Source organism: Leucopleurus acutus (assembly GCF_964270905.1).
Source record: "Leucopleurus acutus genome assembly, chromosome: 3".
NCBI lineage: Eukaryota > Metazoa > Chordata > Mammalia > Artiodactyla > Delphinidae > Leucopleurus > Leucopleurus acutus.
This window is the reverse complement of record NC_139145.1, coordinates 74,305,201-74,326,515: the sequence shown is the minus strand read 5'-3', so window position 1 is coordinate 74,326,515 and position 21,315 is coordinate 74,305,201. Positions and strand designations below refer to the sequence as shown.

The 21,315-nt window shown below is 33.6% G+C and overlaps 1 protein-coding gene across 9 annotated transcripts in view; it reads left to right on the top strand.

Annotated features, from left to right (window-relative positions):
- CSNK1G3 (casein kinase 1 gamma 3) overlaps nt 1-21,315 on the top strand; it is a 130,623-nt gene that overhangs the window by 85,845 nt on the left and 23,463 nt on the right. For 3 of the 9 annotated variants that reach the window (XM_082837216.1, XM_082837210.1, XM_082837212.1), the window contains 5 exons: nt 10,011-10,096; nt 10,214-10,298; nt 12,521-12,669; nt 15,595-15,690; nt 19,339-19,434. In XM_082837216.1, the coding sequence (XP_082693342.1) occupies nt 10,011-10,096; nt 10,214-10,298; nt 12,521-12,669; nt 15,595-15,690; nt 19,339-19,434 (512 nt within the window). The remainder of the gene's footprint in view (nt 1-10,010; nt 10,097-10,213; nt 10,299-12,520; nt 12,670-15,594; nt 15,691-19,338; nt 19,435-21,315) is intronic. The other 6 variants (XM_082837211.1, XM_082837213.1, XM_082837218.1 and 3 more) reach the window with 3 other exon arrangements.

Below are 21,315 nucleotides of genomic sequence, written 5' to 3'. Positions count from 1 at the left end.
TAGAGTCCATAGTTTACTTTAACTTTCACTCTTGGTGTTGTATATTATCTGGGTTTGGACAAATTTATAATGACATGTATTTACCATTATAGTGTCCTACAGAGTAGTTTCACTTTCTAAGCATCCTCTATGCTTCACCTAATCCCTCCCTTTCTCCGGCCCCTGACAACCACTAGTCTTTTTCCTGTCTCCATAGTTCTGCCTTTTCCAGATGCCATATAGTTGGAATCATACAGTATGTAGCCTTTTCAGATTGGCTTCTTTCACTTAGTAATATGCAGTTAAGTTTCCTCCATGATTTTTAATTGCTTGATAGCTCATTTCTTTTAGTGCTGAGTAATATTCCATTGTCTGGAGATAACACAGATTATTTATCCATTCACCTACTGAAGGACCTCTTCATTGCTTCCAAGTTTTTGCAATTATGACTAAAGCTGCTATAAACAACCTTGTGTAGTTTTTGTATAAACATAAGTTTTCAACTCCTTTGTGTAAATACCAAGGAGCTCTGTTGCTGGATCATGTGGTATGAGTGTGTTTAGTTTTATAAGAAGCCCCCAAATTGTCTTCCAAAATGCTATACCATTTTGCATTCCCACTACCGATGAATGAGAATTCTTGTTGCTCAACATTCTCACCAACATTTGGTATTGTTAGTGTTCTGGATTTATACCATTCTAATAGGTGTGTAGTGTTACCTCATTTTAATTTGAATTTCCTGATGACATATGATATGGAGCATCTTTTCATATGCTTATTTGTCATCTGCGTATCTTCTTTGGTGAGGTGCCTGTTAAGGTCTTTGGCCCATTTTAATCAATTTGTTTGTTTTCTTATTGTTGAATTTTAAGAGTTCTTTATCTATTTTAGATAACAGTTTCTTATGAGATGTGTTTTGCAAATATATTGTTCCAGCCTGTGGCTTATCTTTTTATTCTCTCGATGGTGTCTTTTGCAGAGTGGAAGTTTTAATGAAGTCCAACTCATCAATTATTTCTTTCACGTATTGTGCTTATGGTATTATATCTGAAACATCATTGCCAAACCCAGGGTCATCTAGATTTTCTCCTATGTTATCTTCTAGGAACTTTGTAATTTTGTGTTTTACGTTCAGGTGTCTTACCCATTTTGGTTATTTTTGCACGGTGAATGATGTAAGTTCTGTGTCTAGATTCATTTTTTTACATGTGGATGTTCAGTTGTTTTAGCACCATTTGTTAAAAAGACTTATCTTTGCTCCCTTGTATTGCCTTTGCTTCTTTGTCAGAGATCAGCTGACTATATATATTTATGTGGGTCTATTTTTGGGCTCTCTATTCTGTCCATTGATCTATTTGTCTGTTCCTTAGCCAATACCATACTATGTTGAGTGCTGTAGCTTTACAGTAAGTCTTGAAGTAGTGTATTTTTTAACAGATTTTTTTCCATTCAACTGTATTTTTGCTTACTTTTTTTATTACTGCTGGCAGCACTTTCTCATCTTTTGATTTGCTTCTTCTGACCTGATAGCCAAACTTACCGGAATTATATCTAAATTAAGAGAACTAGATTTCAAGGGGACTTCTTGAGGAATCAGATGAATGCATGTTCTGAGTTCCATTGCTCAGAAATGTACTTTTTTCTTTCTGAGTTCTTGATATTGCTAGATTAGGTATCTGGATTATTGGGTTGTTGCTGCGAATTGTCTTGCATGATAGTGCTTTTTTTCTTTTGGGTTTGTGTTCTCACTTCTAAAAAACTCAAATTATGTCATTATGAAAAATGTAAATGAGCTCAGTGAATCTTGTGGAAAAGTTGTTTGTTTTTTCTTTTGTGAGGTGCCAAGGAAATGTACCTTTTAACGTTTTAGAAGGAAATATAAAGTGAAACTTCTATTTGCTTATAGTAATTTTTGTTTTTATTGTTTTGGTTACATATAAATAATGATTTAAACCTTCTTCAGTGAGAATTTTGTTGTTCAACTCTCTTGTCATGCCTGTTTTTATTTAGTTAACTGACATGTCTTTTGGCCTCATTTTTTTTTTTTGCAGGGAAATGCAGTAGTAAATTTATTTTTGCTAGTATGCACATGTATATTAGAAAGTTTCCTACTTTTAAGTGAGGTTTTTGATTTTTTGGGGGGCAGAGAGGTAAATTTCAGCTCATTTAAAACAGAATATTTTTCTGTTGTTGAAAATTGATTAGAAATTCAGTTGAAATGGGAACAGTGCTAGGTAAATGAGGAATAAAATCAGTTTTAAAAAGAGAAAACTAATGTTGAGATGCAAGAGTAGAATTTTTAAATAGAAAAGGATTGCAGAGGTTTGTAATAAACATTTGATTGATTGGTTCTTCCTTGTTTTATGAAATGAAAAGAAGTCCAGATATGTGGTCTGAAATCCTGCATAATTTTGAGCTAGTCACAACCATTCTGAGCCTTAGTTTCTTTATTGGGTTATTACTGACACTTTGAGTATAGCTACAGTGGTTTTTTTTTTTGATCCTCAGCCCCAGTCAAGCCTTCAGATGACTGGAGCTCCATCTTTTTTAAAAAAATGTTGTTATTATTATTATTTTTTTTACAATGGTGTGTTAGTTTCTGCTTTATAACAAAATGAATCAGCTATACATATACATATATCCTCATATGCCCTCCCTCTTGCGTCTCACTCCCACCGTCCCTATCCCACCCCTCAAGGTGGTCACAGAGCACCGAGCTGATCTCCCTGTGCTATGTGGCTGCTTCCCACTAGCTATCAGTTTTACATTTGATAGTGTACACATGTCCATGACACTCTCTCACTTTGTCCCAGCTTGCCCTTCCCCCTCCCTGTGTCCTCAAGTCCATTCTCTAGTAGGTCTGTGTCTTTATTCCCATCCTGCCCCTGGGTTCTTCATGACCATTTTTTTTTCTTTTTTTTTTTTAGATTCCAAATATATGTGTAAGAATATGGAATTTGTTTTTCTCTTTCAACTTACTTCACTCTGTATGACAGAGTCTAGGTCCATCCACCTCACTACAAATAACTCAATTTCATTTCCTTTTATGGCTGAGTAATAGTCCATTGTATACATGTGCCACATGTTCTTTATCCATTCATCTGTTGATGGACACTTAGGTTGCTTCCATGTCCTGGCTATTGTAAATACAGCTGCAATGAACATTGTGGTACATGACTGTTTTTGAATTATGGTTTTCTCAGGGTGTATGCCCAGTAGTGGGATTGCTGGGTCATATGGTAGTTCTATTTTTAAGGAACCTCCATACTGTTCTCTGTAGTGGCTGTATCAATTTACATTCCCACCAACAGTGCAAGAGCGTTCCCTTTTCTCCACACCCTCTCCAGCATTTATTGTTTGTAGATTTTTTGATGATGGCCATTCTGACTGGTGTGAGGTGATATCTCACTGTAGTTTTGATTTGCATTTCTCTAATGATTAATGATGTTGAGCATCCTTTCATGTGTTTGTTGGCAATCTGTATATCTTCTTTGGAGAAATGTCTATTTAGGTCTTCTGCCCATTTTTGGATTGGGTTGTTTGTTTTTTTGATATTGAGCTGCATGAGCTGCTTGTAAATTTTGGAGATGAATCCTTTGTCAGTTGCTTCATTTGCAAATATTTTCTCCCGTTTTGAGGGTTGTCTTTTCATCTTCTTTATGGTTTCCTTTGCTGTGAAAAGCTTTTAAGTTTCATTAGGTCCCATTTGTTTATTTTTGTTTTTATTTCCATTTCTCTAGGAGGTGGGTCAAAAAGGATCTTGCTGTGATAAGTGTTCTGCCTATATTTTCCTCTAAGAGTTTGATAGTGTGTGGCCTTACATTTAGGTCTTTAATCCATTTTGAGTTTATTTTTGTGTATGGTGTTAGGGAGTGTTCTAATTTCATTCTTTTACATGTAGATGTCCAGTTTTCCCAGCACCACTTATTGAAGAGGCTGTTTTTTCTCCATTGTATATTCTTGCCTCCTTTATCAAAAATAAGGTGACCATATGTGCGTGGGTTTATCTCTGGGCTTTCTGTCCTGTTCCATTGATCTATATTTCTGTTTTTGTGCCAGTACCATACTGTCTTGATTACTGTAGCTTTGTAGTATAGTCTGAAGTCAGGGAATAGATACAGTTTTAAAAGATCATCTGTATGAAGCACTGACACATACTAGGATATTAATATGTTGGTTGTATATTTTATGTGATACATATATTCCTGAGGAGCAAAATTTTAATTGACTCTTTACATAACTTTAAAATTTACTGGAGAACCTATTTAAAATAATCTTTAATGTTACCTGTTGTAAAGAAAATTGTCACTTTTTAATGTTTCAGTTGCTTAAAGCAAGGGTTCCTATAATAAGGATTTTTGCCTTTGAGAAAAACATCCATTTTCAAACAGGCCTTTGTAGTTAAGTGCTTTAAAAATGTGAACAGGGTTTAATAAGGGCCATATTACCTTTGGGAGAATGTTTTTCATCTAACACAATTGTTAAAAACCAGAAGGATGTATTCTTTAGTTACAGTGTTTCAAAGAGAAAGCCTTCCTCATGACTTCTATTTCTTGGCAAATTTTACTTCCAAATTTGTCAGTTTATGATAGAACACAAAGAAAGGAATTACGAGGGTAAGGAGCATTAGCAGACTGAGTTTCAGTAGTCCACTTATTTTACTAGCTCATAGTTGTGGCTTGAATTTTTACATACTGTGTAGGTTATGAGACTACTACTGTTCTCTGAGACAAGCATGTAGGCAAGATCACCTTACGATCATGGCTTATTGTCACTGTGGTAACTAAAGTCCCCCCTTGGATTGAATTCAAAGAATTGCCTTTATGGTGAATTCTTTTCCTTAATAAAGAATCCTACTGTAGGGCTCAGTACACTTGTCCCTTGGTATCCATGAATTGGTTCCAGGACCCCCTGAGGATACCAAAATCTGGGGGTGCTCAAACCCTTAATATAAAATCGCATAGTATTTGCATATAACCTACACACATTCTCCCATATACTTTAAATCATCTCTCGCTTATTTATAATAATTAATACAATGTAAACGCTTTGTAAATAGCTGCCAGCCCATGGCAAGTTCAAGTTTTGCTTTTTGGAACTTTCTGGAATTATTTTTTCATGGATATTTTCAGTCTGTGGTTGGTTGAATCCACAGATGCAGAACCCATAGATATGGTGGGCTCACTATATTTATATATCACTTAGCATTTAGCTTTAAAACCATATGCTATAATATACAGGTCTTGCTTGTGTATTGATTAATCTGTCCCCACATCTTTCATGTTTTTTGATGCTGTTGTAAATTTTATTGCTGTTCAGATTCATTTTCCAATTGTTCATTGCTAGTATAGAAATACAATTAAATTTTTTTTTTTTGCGGTACGCGGGCCTCTCACTGTTGTGGCCTCTCCCGTTGCGAAGCACAGGCTCCGGACGCACAGGCCCAGCGGCCATGGCTCCCAGGCCCAGACACTCTCGTGGCATGTGGGATCTTCCCGGACCAGGGCACGAACCCGCGTCCCCTGCATTGGCAGGCAGATTCTTAACCACTGCGCCACCAGGGAAGCCCCTACAATTAATTTTTATATGTTGACCTTGTATCCTATATTCTTGCTAAAACTCATTTACTAGTTCTAATAGATTTTTTTTTTTAGGATTTTTTTACATAAAAAATCATGTTGTCTGCAAAGAAGGATAGGTTCATTTCTTCATTTACAGTCTGAATATCTTTTAATTTTTTTTTCTTGCTTTTTTTGTACTGACAAGAACTTCCAGTACAACATTGAATAGAAAATGTGAGAGTGAACACCCTTGCTTTGTTCCTGATCTTAGGGGTGCCTTTCCTCATGTAAGAATTATATCGGTTGTAGGTTTTTCATAGAAGGCCTTTGTCAGAATGAAGAAGTTTCCTTCTTTTCCTCATTTGATGAGAGTTTTTATCATAAATGCATATTAGATTTTCTCAAGTACTTCTTCCATATTTTTTGAGACGATCTTATGATTTATATCTTTTCTTCTTTAATTATGGAGAATTACATCGACTGCTTTTTGAAAGTTAAACCAACCTTAAAGTCATAGGGTGAACCCCACTTAGTCTGGTGTACTATCTTTTTAAGGATTTTGCATTTGTGTTGATGAGAGATATTTCCTGTAGTTTTCTTTGCTTATAATGCCTTTGTCTGGCTTTGGTAACGGTGTAATGAATTAACTTGGGAAGGGTTTCCTTCTCTTCTATTTCCTGAAAGAGTTTGTATAGAAATAGTATTGTTCCTTAAATGTTTAATAGAATTCACCAGTGATGGCATCTGGGCTTAGGGTTATATTTTGGGAAGATCAGAAATTAGAAATTAAATTTTGTTTAATTGGTATAGAGCTATTCACATTTTCTTCTTGAGGCAGTTTTGGTAATTTGTAGCTTTCAAGATATTTGTCCATTTCATCTAGGTTGTTGAATGTATTGGCATAATGTTAGTTTGTAATATTCCTTTATCATCCTTTTAATGTCTGTAGGCTCTGTCCTGATGTCCCCTTGTTGCCCCGATAGTAGTAATTTGTGTTTTCTTTCCTGTATCCTAATGAGGGGATTAATTTTATTGAACTTTTCAAATAACCAGCATTTGATTTCAAAATTTTTTCTACTGGTTATCCATTTTCTCATTGTTGGTTTTCTGATTTGTCATTATTTTCTCCTTCTACTTATTTTGGACGGTCTTAGCATCAACATAGATAAGTGAATCATAATACAGTCTTGAAATAGACCCATACATAGAAGCTCAATTGATTTTTGAGGATGGTGCAGAAGTTATTCAAGGGGAAAAGATAGCCTTGTCAAGAAACTGTGTGAGGAAACAAGGCATCAATATGGAAAAAAAGGAATCTAAACCCTTACCCCACAACAAAAGCAAACAAACAAAAAATACTTCAAATGATTCGTAGATGTAAGCGTTAGAACCAAAGCTATAGGATTTCTTTGAAGGAAAAATAGGAGAAAATATTTGTGACCTTCTGTTCTTTGAAAGATACTGTTAAGAAAATGAAAAAAGCAAGCTACAGTGTGAGAGAAAGTATTTGCAAAATTTATATCTGAAAATGACTTATATCCAAAATATACAAACAGCTCTTACAGATTTATTATAAGACAAATAGTACAATTTTTAAAAAATGAGTAAAATGTTTGGAAATGTGACAAAAAGATATATGAATGACCAGTAACACACCTGAAACAACATTCAAAAAAGGTCACCAGTGAAATTCAAATTAAATGACAGTGAGCCAACACTTCATGGCCATTAGCATGGCTAAATTTGAAAGAGCGACCATACTAAGTGTTTGACAGGCTCTAGAGCAACTGGAAGTCTCATGTATTGCTGGTGGAAATATAAAATGGCACAACCCCTTTGGAAAACAATATAGAAGTTTCTTTTCTTTCTTTTTTTAAAAAAATAAATTTATTTATTTATTTTTGGCTGCATTGGGTCTTTGTTGCTGTGCATGGGTTTTCTCTAGTTGTGGTGAGCGGGAGCTCCTCTTCATTTTGGTGCGTGGGCTTCCTATTGCTTGGCTTCTCTTGTCGCGGAGCACGGGCTCTAGGTGCATGGGCTTCAGTAGTTGTGGCATGTGGGCTCAGTAGTTGTGGCTCGTGGGCTCTAGAGTGCAGGCTCAGTAGTTGTGGTGCAGGGGCTTAGCTGCTGCTCTGCAGCATGTGGGATCTTTCCAGACCAGGGCTCAAACCTGTGTCCCCTGCATTGGCAGGCAGATTCCTAACCACTGTCCCGCTAGGGAAGTCCCTAGAAGTTTCTTATAAAGTTAAACCTACACTTTCCATATGACGCAGTAATCCCACACCTGGATATTTACCCAGAGAAATGAAAACATATGTCCACACAAAGACTTGTACAAGAACGTTCCTAACAGCCTTATTCACATTAACTCAAAACTGGAAGTTACTCAAAGGTCCATCAATAAGCGAACGGATAAATAATTGTGGCAGTTAAAAGTAATGAGGTACTAATGCATACAACAACAGGAATGAAGCAAAAGAATCCAGACACTAGAGTCCATACTGTATGATCCTATTCATGTGAAACTCTGTAAAAAATCAAATTTACTATAGAGTGACAGAAAACAGGTGAGTGGTTGAGACCAGGGGAGGGGGAGAATAACAGGCAAGGGGTAAAAGGGAATCTTTTGGAGTGTTGGAAATAATTCTTGATTGTGGCAGTACTTAGTTCTGTGTATTGTCAAAATTTATCAAACTGTACCCTTTAATAAGTATATTTTATTATATGTAAAATTATACTAAAGTAAAAGAAGTTTCTTGTTTAGTGATTATCAAATCTGGTTGTACTTCAGAATCATCTGCTAAGCTTTTTAAAGTGTACATTCTTCTACCCTATGTCATACCCAAAGAATCAATGTTCAGCATTAGGCCTGCTCATTTGAGGTTCTTAAGAGTTTCAGAGGTGATTCTGATTCTCAGTGGGACTTCAAAAATAACTTTTTTTCTTCCATGACTTTTCATTCTTAAGACTCCTAGGATCTAATAAAGTAAAATTTTAGCTATAAAAGGCATTACTGATTTTTTTCATGAATTCACATCCTGCTTTCATTAATGGCTTTTAGAAGAACTTTATATTACTTATTTTGGAAGTTTGCTATTTTTAATAGCATATGCTTACATTGTTAAAATATGAAAAATAAGAAAAATTCCCATTATATCACATTTTTGAGTATATGAAATGAACTATTGAAATGTCCTGTTTAGTCCTCCAGTCTCATACCCCTAATTACTAATGATTTGATGCATATTTTCTAGATATTTCCCTATGCTTATAGAAAAGAGATATATTCTAATCTAGTTTTATATGTTTTTAAGTAGTCATTTATATATTTAAGTAGTATGCATTGAGTGCCTGCTCTGTGGCAGCCGTTACACTAGGCCCTGAGGCTGTTGAGCCAAAGCGATATCTGCTCTCCTGTGATGTTGTCAGATGGGAGGATAGATGTTGATTAAATAAAAACACAAACATATATATTAAAACTGTAGCAGGTGTTACAGAAGACAATTATAGAATATTGTAAGATTATATAGTAAAAATTAAAACCTTTTTTGACCCTTTTACCCTAGTTTGGTTCCATCCTTTGAAAAGTGTGCTTTTTCTAAAGTATTTAGTACTGCTTGGGTAGTATGAGTATTCATTTGCATGAAACAACTTGCACATGAACATCCCCATATTAAAGTATTATTTTCTCCTCTCAGTGTTAGTCAGCATTCTTGTATTATTTTAAAATACAAAGAAGACTTAAATATTTAACTTAAGTGACAAAAAATTGAAAAAAGATTCACTCAGCAAATATTTGTAAGTACCTCCCTGAGTCTTGGTCTGTGATTATCATTCAGTTATATGCTATACAACATTCTGTTACTAGAACAACAGTAGCAACTTGAAAGTGGCAATTTGTTCTGGCAGCATATTTTTGGTGCTGTCAGAGGAGTTATTACTGTTGGAGTGTGTCAAACACAGTGCTTTTAAAAATATGTTACACAATATACTAATTGTATTTGATATTAATAGAGAGTATGTGGGGTGGAATTTTTGTGCTCATACAAGTTTAGGAAATGGAGAGCTAAAGTTAAACATTTTTAGCTCTAGGTATTTTCAAAACTTTTAATATGTTACATTCTGAATCTTTTAAGATGGAGCTGTAGTACACAGTGACTCTCTTTCTGATCATGGAACCCTTTCCTCCTTGCCTTATAGTTCTATGAATAGATATTTAAGGAAAGAAATAAATCTCCAGTAATATCTAAAAAAATCATAGTGGCATGTTTTAAAGATGCATGATAATTTTAATGTAAAACATTATTGTTTAAACATGATTTTTCTCTCTCGTAAGCACCAGATCTGTATTTTATATTTATATGCTGAGCTTTGGGGAATTAATTTACATATAAGGAAAGAATCATTTCTCCATTTCTGCATCCTAAACTGGGAAAAGAAAATGAAATTTATGTTTCTCTTATATTTCAGAACAAAGTAGAAGAGATGACTTAGAAGCTTTAGGTCATATGTTCATGTATTTTCTGAGAGGCAGTCTTCCTTGGCAAGGTTTAAAGGTAATTGTTTTTGTGTTTCCTTATTGAATTTCATAAATTGTTAATATATTAAGATACTGTCTTCCACGTATTTAATTTTAAAATTATGTCTCAAGATTCTTTTTCTTTCTGTTTTAGGCGGACACATTAAAAGAGAGGTATCAGAAAATTGGAGATACAAAACGAGCCACACCAATAGAAGTGTTATGTGAAAATTTTCCAGGTAATGAATAATGCTGCTTGATACATGTGCTTATTATACACAGAAAACTAGAACTGTTCATTTTCATCGCTTAAGTTGATAAGTACTTTTTTCATGCTTAAAAAATACGATTCAAAAGATGTCAGCAGGACTTCCCTGGTGGCACAGTGGTTGGGAGTCCGCCTGCCAATGCAGGGGACATGGGTTTGATCCCTGGTCCAGGAAGATCCCACATGCCGTGGAGCAGCTAGGCCCATGCCCCACAACTACTGAGTCTGAGCTCTGGAGCCTGTGAGCCACAACTGCTGAGCCTATGTGCCACAACTGCTGAAGCCCATGCGCCTAGAGCCCATGCTCCACAGCGAGAGAGGCCACTGCAATGAGAAGCCCGTGCACCACAACAAGTGGCCCCTGCTCGCCACAGCTAGAGAGGGCCTGCGTGAAGCAACAAAGACCCAATGCAGCCAAAAATAAATAAATAAATAAATTAATTAATTTAAAAAAGGAAAAAAAAGATGTCAGCATTTGATACACAGACCACAGGGCAATGTGTATATTCACTTTTGTAAAACAGTGTTAATGGAAGAAAATTCATCTTTTAATACTGTTGACCAGTACCAGCTAAAGTAATATTTTCTTCAGTAGCATACTTTTAATAAGTTGAAATATTTGCTTAGAAATACTAACTAAAGTTTTGGTATCCAATATTAGTCATTTGAGTCTCAATGTCAAGCTCAAAGGAGGTATGTGATATATGATTTAGTCTAGTTTTCCAAGTACAGTAAAATCTTACTAACCTTACTACTTTTAGGCTAATTTTGTATTAGGGAGCTTTATGAAGATAGATTTGCTCTCATGTAGATTTTTGGCAACTCACGTGAAATCAACAAAAATTTACTTAAGATTCCTAAATCAATTAAGGGATAAGAATAATGTGTCCCCAATGTGTTAAAATACCTGTTGTGATTTATGCAATAACGTTAAATGAGAACCAAACTTGAAGATAGAAGATGGAACTTATATCTCACTTCAGTATTTACAGGTTCTCCTGTACAGTGCTGGCATTATTATTGTAATAGTATCAGCAGCATAATCTCAGATAGCCCTTTTTCAAGTTTGCTTTTATTATTCATTGACAGTAAACTTTAATTATGTATTTTGCTTTCTTGCTATAACATATAGAACTGGAAGATTAAAAGAAAAAATAGATTGATAGTACTAACAGTTTAGGTGTAGGCAGATTGGCTATACCTTATTAAGAAGCTTATACAAATTTCTGCAGGAAAAATGGGGGTGTCAAAGTAAATTAGCCAGGTGATTAGCTAGAAAGTGGAATAGTGGGAGAGTCACCATGTGACTGGGTCACTGGGTGCTACTTTCATGCCTGTTAGGCTATGGGTGATCCTCTTCTTATCAGCTGCCATGAACAAATTGGATCAAAAAAGCAGCTAGGTGTAACCTACCATCTCTTATAATAGTGCTTTTATGTGCTCTGATGGTTAAACACTGTTTTACTAATTGCCGACCATTTTGCTTATTGATTTTTATGGCTTTTTCTTTCTTTTACTTCTGGAAAATATGACCTTTAAAAAAATACATATCTCTAATATATTTGGGAATTATAATAGCATGCAAAGGTTTATGTATTATGAAATAATTGTTACATTTATGACCAGAAATTAAGAGAAGAATTAAACTGTTTTAGCTTTATGTTGCTAGGTCAGTTGATTAGAATACCATTTAACCAAGGTTAAGAATTTGAATCTTCTATTGGTCATTTAGCGTCACTGATTCTAAAGGAAATCCAGCAAGGTAGTAGTGCAAATGCTTTCATGTATAAATCAATTCCTATCAGTATTTAAAATAATTTAAAAAAATATGAGCTTAGTATGGTGTTTTGTGATTAAATAATTATGCATTATTAAGTTTCTATTTCAACCTTGGATACTGTCCGAGGTTTCTATTAAAAATAATGTAAAATAAAAATTTTAGCCTTTCCTAATGAATTGAAACAAAAATAATGTTTGTTAAATCTCTGATTTATCTTTTGTCCCTATTTCCTTTCTTACCTTCTTTCCCCCTTTTAATTTCATTGTTATTAAGTTCATAATATTTTAAATTTTAGTAGAATTTTGTTACTTTTTCATGTTTTTATAATACCCTGTGCTTTTAGGTATTTATAATTTTATTATTAATGAGTATTAGAAAAGTTTAATGAGAGACAATTTTTATTTCCGTTCTAGAAGAAATGGCAACATATCTTCGTTATGTAAGAAGGCTAGATTTTTTTGAAAAACCAGACTATGACTACCTAAGAAAACTTTTTACTGACTTGTTTGATCGAAAAGGGTATATGTTTGATTATGAATATGACTGGATTGGTAAGCAGTTGGTGAGTACTCTAGGCTATATAATAAAAATAAAAGATTATTTGTAGTACTTAACCTTCTTTTTCATAGTACAGATCCTTTATTTAAAAAGAGTTGAGAACAAATAATTTTTTATTTTGAAGTATAATTGATTTACAATATTATATTAGTTTTAGGTGTACAACAGTGATTCAATATTTTTATAGATTATACTCCATTTAAAGTTATTACAAAATAATAGCTATATTTTTCTGCACTGTACAGTATATCCTTATTGTTGATTTATTTCATACATAGTAGTTTGTCTCTTAATCCCATACTCCTGTCTTGCCCCTCCCCCCTTCTTTCTCCTCACCAGTAACCACTAGTTTGTTCTCTATATGTGTAAGTCTGTTCCTATTTTGTTATATACATTTGGTTGTTTTATTTTTTAGATTCTACATATCAGTGATAACAGAGTATTTGTCTTTCTCTGTCTGAGTTATTTCACTAAGCATAGTACTCTAGGTCCATCCACATTGTTGCAGATAGCAGAATTTCATTCTTTTTTTTTATGGCTGAGTAATATTCATATATGTGTGTGTGTGTGTGTGTGTGTGTGTGTGTATCCATATCTATATGTGTATCATCTCCATATCTTCTTTATCCATTCGTCCATTGGGCACTTAGTTTGCTTCCATATCTTCAATATTTTGGCTGTTGTGAATAATGCTGTTATGAACATTGGGGTGCATTAGTGTTTTCGTTTTCTTTGGATATATACCCAGCAGTGGAATTGCTGGATCATTTGGTAGTTCTGCTTTTAGTTTTTTGAGGAATCTCCTTACTGTTTACCATAGTGGCTGCACCAATTTAAATTCCCACCAGTAATGCACAAGGGTTCCATTTTTTCCATATCCTCACCAACACTTACTATGTCTTGTCTTTTTTATAATGGCCATTCTGGCAAGTGTGAGGTGATATCTCATTATGGTTTTGATTTGCATTTCTCTGATGATTCGCAGTGTTGAGCATTTTTTAATGTACCTGTTAGCCATCTGTATGTTTTCTTTGGAAAAATATTTATCCAGGTTGTCTGCCCATTTTTTAAAAGGTCCTTTGTTTTTTTTGGTATTGTATGAGCTGTTTATAAATTTTGGATATTAACCTCTTGTAGGTTGTATCATTTGCAAATATTTTTTCCCATTCAGTAGGTTGTCTTTTCATTTTGTTGATGGTTTTCTTTGCTGTGCAAAAGCTTTTAAGTTTAATTAGGTCCCATTTGTTTATTTTTGCTTTTGTTTCTCTGCCTTAAGAGACAGATCTAATAAATATTGCTACAATTTATGTCAAAGAGTGTTCTGCTTATGTTCTCTTCTAGGAATTTTATGGTTTCATAGATAAAGGTCTTTAATCCATTTTGAGTTTATTTTTGTATATGGTGTTAGGAAATGTTCTAATCTCATTCATTTACATGTAGCTGTCCAGTTTTCCCGTCACCACTTATAAAGAGACTGTCTTTTCTTCATTGTATATTCTTGCCTCCTCTTTCATACATTAATTGACTACAAGTGTGTGGGTTTATTTCTGGGCTGTCTGTTCTACTCCATTGACGTATGTGTCTGTTGTTGTGCCAGTACCATGCTGATTTGATTACTGTAGCTTTGTAGTATAGTCTGAAATCAGGGAGTGTGATACTTCCAGTTTTGTTCTTTTTTTCTCAAGATTGCCTTGGCATTTCAGGGTCTTTTGTGGTTCCATATACATTTTAGGATTGAGAATAAATAGTTTTTTAAAGGGTTCATTTTATTTCTTTTTTATGGATGTTTCAGGTAGCATAATATAAAAATTATTCTTTGAATTTTGTAAAAACCTTACATTTGGAATCTACTTTTTACAGTGATGAGTTATTTTGAATGTTTTACTTTTGATTTAGTTCTTACTGTCAAATATACTTTTTAAAAATATAATATTCTAGTGATAACTTTTAAAAGATCAGCTAGTTTTTTTCCTTTAGTCATCTTTCAAAGCATTTGTAATTTTAAAATATGTGTTAATTATTCTAGCAGTTTTAGGTTATCTTGGAATAGACTGATACTTATATATTGGAGCATGTTTAGGTTTTTAAAACTGTACCAAGTTTTCATAGTTAAAAAAAAATTGTCTTGATCATAACTGTGGGATGGGTGTCATTACTTAAATGAAGTTATCATTAAATTCTTTCTTTGAAGTTGTGACTTCCAGAAAATCAAATATGTATTCTCACTAGTCTTTTATTTTTAAATAAGTAAGAATGCCTTACAAAATTTTCTATAATTATGGCTCACTGTTAGCAAATTTTTTTCCAGATTTGGAACTGCTGAACTCTCAGATTTAAGTATTTTTGAACAACTGACTTACTTAAGCGTTTAATCTGTATTTTTCTTAACTCCAAAGTGATTTGAATATATATGGTATCTAAAATGCAAATCTGAATATACTTTGATTAAAGTATTTATATGAAGTTTTGAATTATATTTGAAAATTTAAATTTTATATAAGCCTCTTCTGAGCTAAAATATTGACAGTAAGCAATTTTATTAGCTTATTTAAAAAATTATTCCCTTAATTTTCTTAAAATAATTTTTTCCGTTTATATATTGGCTTTGGGAATGAGAAACATAAACAAATACACTTTCATTTTTTGATATGAAAAAGTAACCTAAAAGTAATGACAGTATTAGAAGGTCTTTTGTTGATATAAAAATAAATAGTTGATAAAGTATTTAAATATTTTGAAAATACTTTAAAAAGTAGCTATAATCTCTTTGTTGTATTTAACAACATATTTTAGGAAAGATATCTTTTCTTAAGGCCTTACTTTATTTAACAGTGTCTTTTTTTTTCCCTGATTATGTTAAGTAGCTAAATAATTTTAAATAAGAGTTCTGAAATTGAATGCATTGATTCTAATTGTTATTGTATTGTAGCCTACTCCAGTGGGTGCAGTTCAGCAAGATCCTGCTCTGTCATCAAACAGAGAAGCACATCAACACAGAGATAAGATACAACAATCCAAAAATCAGGTTTGCTGCCCTTTTAGATATGAAATGTCTTAATTTGCTTCTGTATTACCTTCTCACAGTTTATAAATATATTTGGTGTTTTATCATGTGCAGATGACAGCTTTATATGTGTATGCATTTGCGTGTATACATACTTGTATATACGTATTGAAGGATTGAAGGATTTCTTTTATAAAGCAGACTATATACACACATATTAAGGATAGAAAATGCATATATTTTCAATAGCTAGACTCTTTCCCCTAATGTTCACATTAAAAATGTTTAATCATAAATCCTAATTAGTGGTATAAGTTAGTATAATAAACTTTGAGCAATGTTTGATATTCTGTTAGAATGGAAGTATCTGGATACCCTGTTGGAATGAATTGTAATAGCAGTTGGTCTTTCTAACTATAGTCTAGTTTAGTGAACTAAATTATCTACTGAGTTCCTGTTATTTGAAAACTACTATTCTCCACAATGCAGAAATTCAGAAGTAAGGAAAACATATAACCTGTAAGAAATGATTTTGTAATCAGTGGCTAAGACCTCTCTCAGCCTCTGGAATCAGTCATACCTGGATATGGCTCGACCCTGGGCAGATTACTCATTCACTCAAAGCCTCAGTTCTCATCTATAAAATAAAAACAATTCATTTAATTCCTAGCATATAGTAAGCTTTCATTAAGTCTCAACTCTCGTGGCTGGTATTACTGTTATCATTATTACAATAAATTCACAAATAACTACATTACAATGCAGAATAAACTCTGCCATAGGAAATACATTAATAAAGTGCCAAGGAGGATCATTGGAATATGTAGGATCTATAAAGATTTTATGGCAAAGATAGCTTTTGAGATGAGCCTGAAGAATGAATGGAATTTTTAAAGGCAGGTGAAGGAATAAGAGCATTTTGGGGAGAGTGAACAGTAAAAAATATAAAGCAGAAGTTTAAAAATGTAGAATATGTTTGAGGAGAAATAAGCAGTTGGCTTGGAGCAGAGAGTAGGCTCAAGACAAGGCATAGAAGGTTCATTGAAGAGTTTGTATTTCCTGGGTAAGGTATATTGGAAGCTGTTGAAATTTTTGAACAACGTTTTCACTCTTCTTATTTTTGTATAAGGAAGCTTTATTGAATCCTTCTGACGTAAAAATTTTTGCTGTCACCCTGAGTTAAACAGGCCTTTAGAATTTTGGGTTATAACCCTTTTTGGAGGAGGATAGTGTGTTATCCTTTTTGTATCCCATCAGGGTTCAGGTGAGGGTTAAATAAGAAATGAAATCAAAGAAAAAACACAACTTATTAAAAATAATAGCCAAATAAAATGCTGCATTTAAGAAATATTTAACAACATTATGCTTTAAAGTATAGAGAATTTTAAAAGATTAGTTTTATAATTCACCTTAGAAAAATTGGGACAGTAAAGGATATTATATATAAATTACAACTTGTTGATAGCTTGAGTACTCTGATAAGATGCTGTATATAGAAAGAAATGGGAGAAATCAAAACTTGGAGTTTGTGTTTTATAAATCAGTTAATTTCTCAAATGTATGTGGAAGATGATCAGTAATTCATGTTCTGTGAAGATCTCCACTTGAGCTGTTAGGTATCGTAATAAGTGAAACTCTTCTTTTATTGTTGAGTTAAATTTTTGTTGAAATAAATTTAAATGTTTTAAAGGTTAACTTTCTACATGTTTCATATATATCTTGCTAGCTCGATTGCCAGCTCACTGAGGGTGGGAACCATATTTTGTTGATGTAGTACTTGTTGCACTAAATGTAAGGAGTCCGTTTTTTTCTCAGGAAATCCTTTAGGATAGCTTACATATTGAATTTGAAACCAGGACATGCAGATTCTTACCATGATAGAAGCATTGTATATCTAGAAAAAATTTCTTAACTATCTGTGATATAGTAAACAGCTTAAGTTGTGTGATAAACCCATAGTTCACAATCCCAAAAGAAGAAAGGTTAATTCTTTAAATGTCTGAAACCTTTGTAATGTCCCCAGATAAACAATTGTAACTTAGAGTCAATGGTTGAAGTTCAGGGAATCTGGAAATTTTACAGAAAATGTTGGGTGCATGCAAATGTTTATCCTGAGGCGAGGTTGCATAGCTCTTACTGTCTTCTTAAAAGGTCCATGGTTCCCAAATGTTGCCTGCTGTCTTACGCAACATTTAGATCTTTGTCTCTCTTTTAGTATGATTTTCATTCTTTCATCTTGTTAAGATTTGGTCTTGTCTAATTTATTTCACTATAACCCTACAAATCTGCTAAATTCTGGTGATAAATTTGGAGGATTTAATGAAAAGATATTATAGAACTGTCATAATTGCTTTGATGACATATTTCATGCCAAAGAATGCAGTTTTTCGTTGTACAGTTTAATTTAGGAAGTTTAGTGCCGGAACATTTATTCTTTGTGTCCACTTGATTTCAACATCTCTTCCCCTAAAGGGTTACTCTGGTTCCTGATATGCTTAGGCTCCGTATAGCCCAGTGTACTTGGCACTTTGTGGCAAGATTTTCCTTACTTTGGTTGAAAAAGAAAGAAAAGAGCCCTGAAGTCTTTAGAACATAATGTAATTGTGATAAGGAGCTAGGTAGTAATATTGGAAGAGCAGTAGGCTCTCAGTTTAAATCCTTTGTGTACTCTTTGCTACCTCTATGACCTTAGAGAAGTATTTACTGTTTCAGTGTCTTCATCAGTAAAATGAGGGTGATGCTGTCTATCTCAAAAATGAGATAACACATATAAAGCAGCTAATGCAGAACCAAACATGTAATAGAAACTTAAATATTGTATACCTTCCCCCTCTTCTTATTAGTGCTGTCCACATTTTCCTGAAACATAGAAATTGACCCCTATTAAGCAGTTACTCCTAATTCTGTTACTAGATTATTATTAGTTTGTGGTTATTGCCATACAAGTTTGCTAGATCATCTAAAAGCTTCAAGAATTATCAGCCTATTTCATGGAAATGGGTTTCTTAACTTGAACCAGATAAAAAGATCAAGGAGGCAAAGAGATTCATATATGTAAGATTGTCACTTAAAAAAATTGTTTACCATATCCTTTTGGTATTCTATATAGCACTTCTCGCTTTTCAAAGAATTTTTCTGTTTTCTTGTATTATCCTCATAATCAGAAACAGGGTACTAAGCAAGAAGAGAAAAGTTTTCTGGGACCTTAAGTATGGCTGTTTGAGTACTATCTTTTTATTCACCTTGCTAGAAGTAGTTCCTCATCAGAAAACTAATGGGGACCTCTACTGTAAGAAAATATAGTGGATGGCTTTTTAAAACATTTCATGGTTTATTTGGAGTACTTTCTTGACCACGTCATTTTTATCTCTCTAGTTTTTGTTAACTTTATAAAGTTAACGAGTGGAGTCTATGATATCTAAAGTCCTTTCACTTCTAAAATTCTGTGATTCTATTTTATTTTTGTGGTTGATCATTACATTATTGTAGCATTTTAACTGAAATCTCTCCATGTTCAATATGCAAAGATAACTGCATCTGTGACTCAGAATAGTAAGGGTATTTTAAATTTCCTTTTATACGATTGTTTTCTATATTATAAGGATGAGATGTTTAACATTTTGGGTTTCTCTTCTTCCATGCATGCCACATGCATTAAATAAATGGCAGTCGGCAGACCACAGGGCAGCTTGGGACTCCCAGCAGGCAAATCCCCATCATTTGAGAGCTCACCTTGCAGCAGACAGACATGGTGGCTCGGTACAGGTATTTTCTGATTTTTGCATGAGTGATTATTTCCCAAATCTATACAACTAACCCTTTTTGGAACTCATGGCATGATTTCATATCCTAATGAAAATCTTGTTGCTGAACCTCCATAATTCTATTCCTTTGTATTTAACCAAAAAGCAGAATTAACATGGTCTAGCAAGACCACCAGGGATACTAAGATTTTTGCCTTTGTTCATTTTTGCAAGCATATGCAACAGTATTTAAGTAAGTTGTACTCACAATAGGTTAGAAAAACAAAATGTATTACTTGAAATATGTGTTAAACTTGATTTTCCAATAATAAGCTCAGTCTTTTTTCATGCTTTAAGTAATAGAACATTTTTTATATCTTTTCCCTTTCATTGATTTTGCCTTCTTCAAACTTAGTTAAGTAGATATCTAACTTTTTCATCCTCAGTCCTTAGAATGTACTTTCTGATTAATTGGTCAAATAAACATGACCCTAATTTTTTTTTTTTTTTTTTTGCGTTATGCGGGCCTCTCACTGTTGTGGCCTCTCCTATTGCGGAGCACAGGCTCCGGACGCGCAGGCTCAGCGGCCATGGCTCACGGGCCCAGCCGCTCCACGGCATGTGGGATCCTCCCGGACCAGGGCACGAACCTGTGTCCCCTGCATCAGCAGGCGGACTCTCAACCACTGCACCACCAGGGAAGCCCCATGACCCTAATTTTATCATTACGTATTTTGTTTGTACTTGGAGAAAATAGCACATGGAGAAAATAATTTCAAGGACGAGTATTTATTAAATATTTCCCTCAACTTTCTGGATATTTACAAAAGTTTAAAGCTGTCCCTTATTCTTTTTGATGTGTTCCTTTTTCCCCCCTTTTCTATATATTTAGAGATAGCTACTATATTCTGCCCTCACATGCCCCCCTAAATTTTAACCTTTTGTATGTATTATAAAAATAGAAAAAGATTACTGAGTCTCTTATTTCTTTTAAAAATGTCAGTTTAAGGTAATCTGAATGCTGGTTTAAAGAAATTGAGATGATAAATGTTATCTTAATCCATTTCAATCTAGAACCTAGATTTGATTTTTTTTCTCCACATATTTCCACTTGAACAATTTTCTATTATGTTTTACCAAATCTGCATTTTTCTTAGTATGTATATATACATACATATATATATATACACACACACACACACATATGTAATCTGAATCTATGCTTGGGTTTTATTCTTTATTGATTTGAATTCTGAAAGATCAGTTCTTACTAGTTATCATGTTTTTCCCATCTTTAACTTTTAGAGGTAATTTAAATTGTGAAACCAAGTATTTTTTAAAGAACTTCGTAGTCTATGGAACTTTCAGTCATGTGTGTAACACAAGTATTTGAATAGCGCTGTCAAAGTCTAGAGTGAGGGATTCAGAGGCAAGGGTGCCTGAATTGTAAAATTTTTTGTGACCCAAATTCATATCACTGGAAAGTTAATTGAGAAAATTATGTTTAATTCCCATAAACACAAACTGGATTGTGTATGTATCTGTGTACGTTTATGTGTTTCTAAGTGTTGTATGTTTTTATAGCAGGTGTCTTGCTCAGTGTTCAGGGAAATCTGTAACAATTAAGACACTATTAGAAAGCTTTCCTACCACTTCTGTACCATTACCACAAATTTATCTTTAGTTTTTTCTTACTTTGTGGAATTCCCAGAGATGGCTCATGGGATCTCTTTGGACTGTCAAAGGGTGAATGAGTTTGATTATTGGCTCATCACTCAAAAACTTTGTTCTATTTTTTCACATGTTCTCAAAGGTATATTTCAACTCTGCTCATGTCTCATCATCTCTTTAAAACTTTACTGCCTTGTAGAGATTACATCTGGCTTCATTCTAATATTCCATA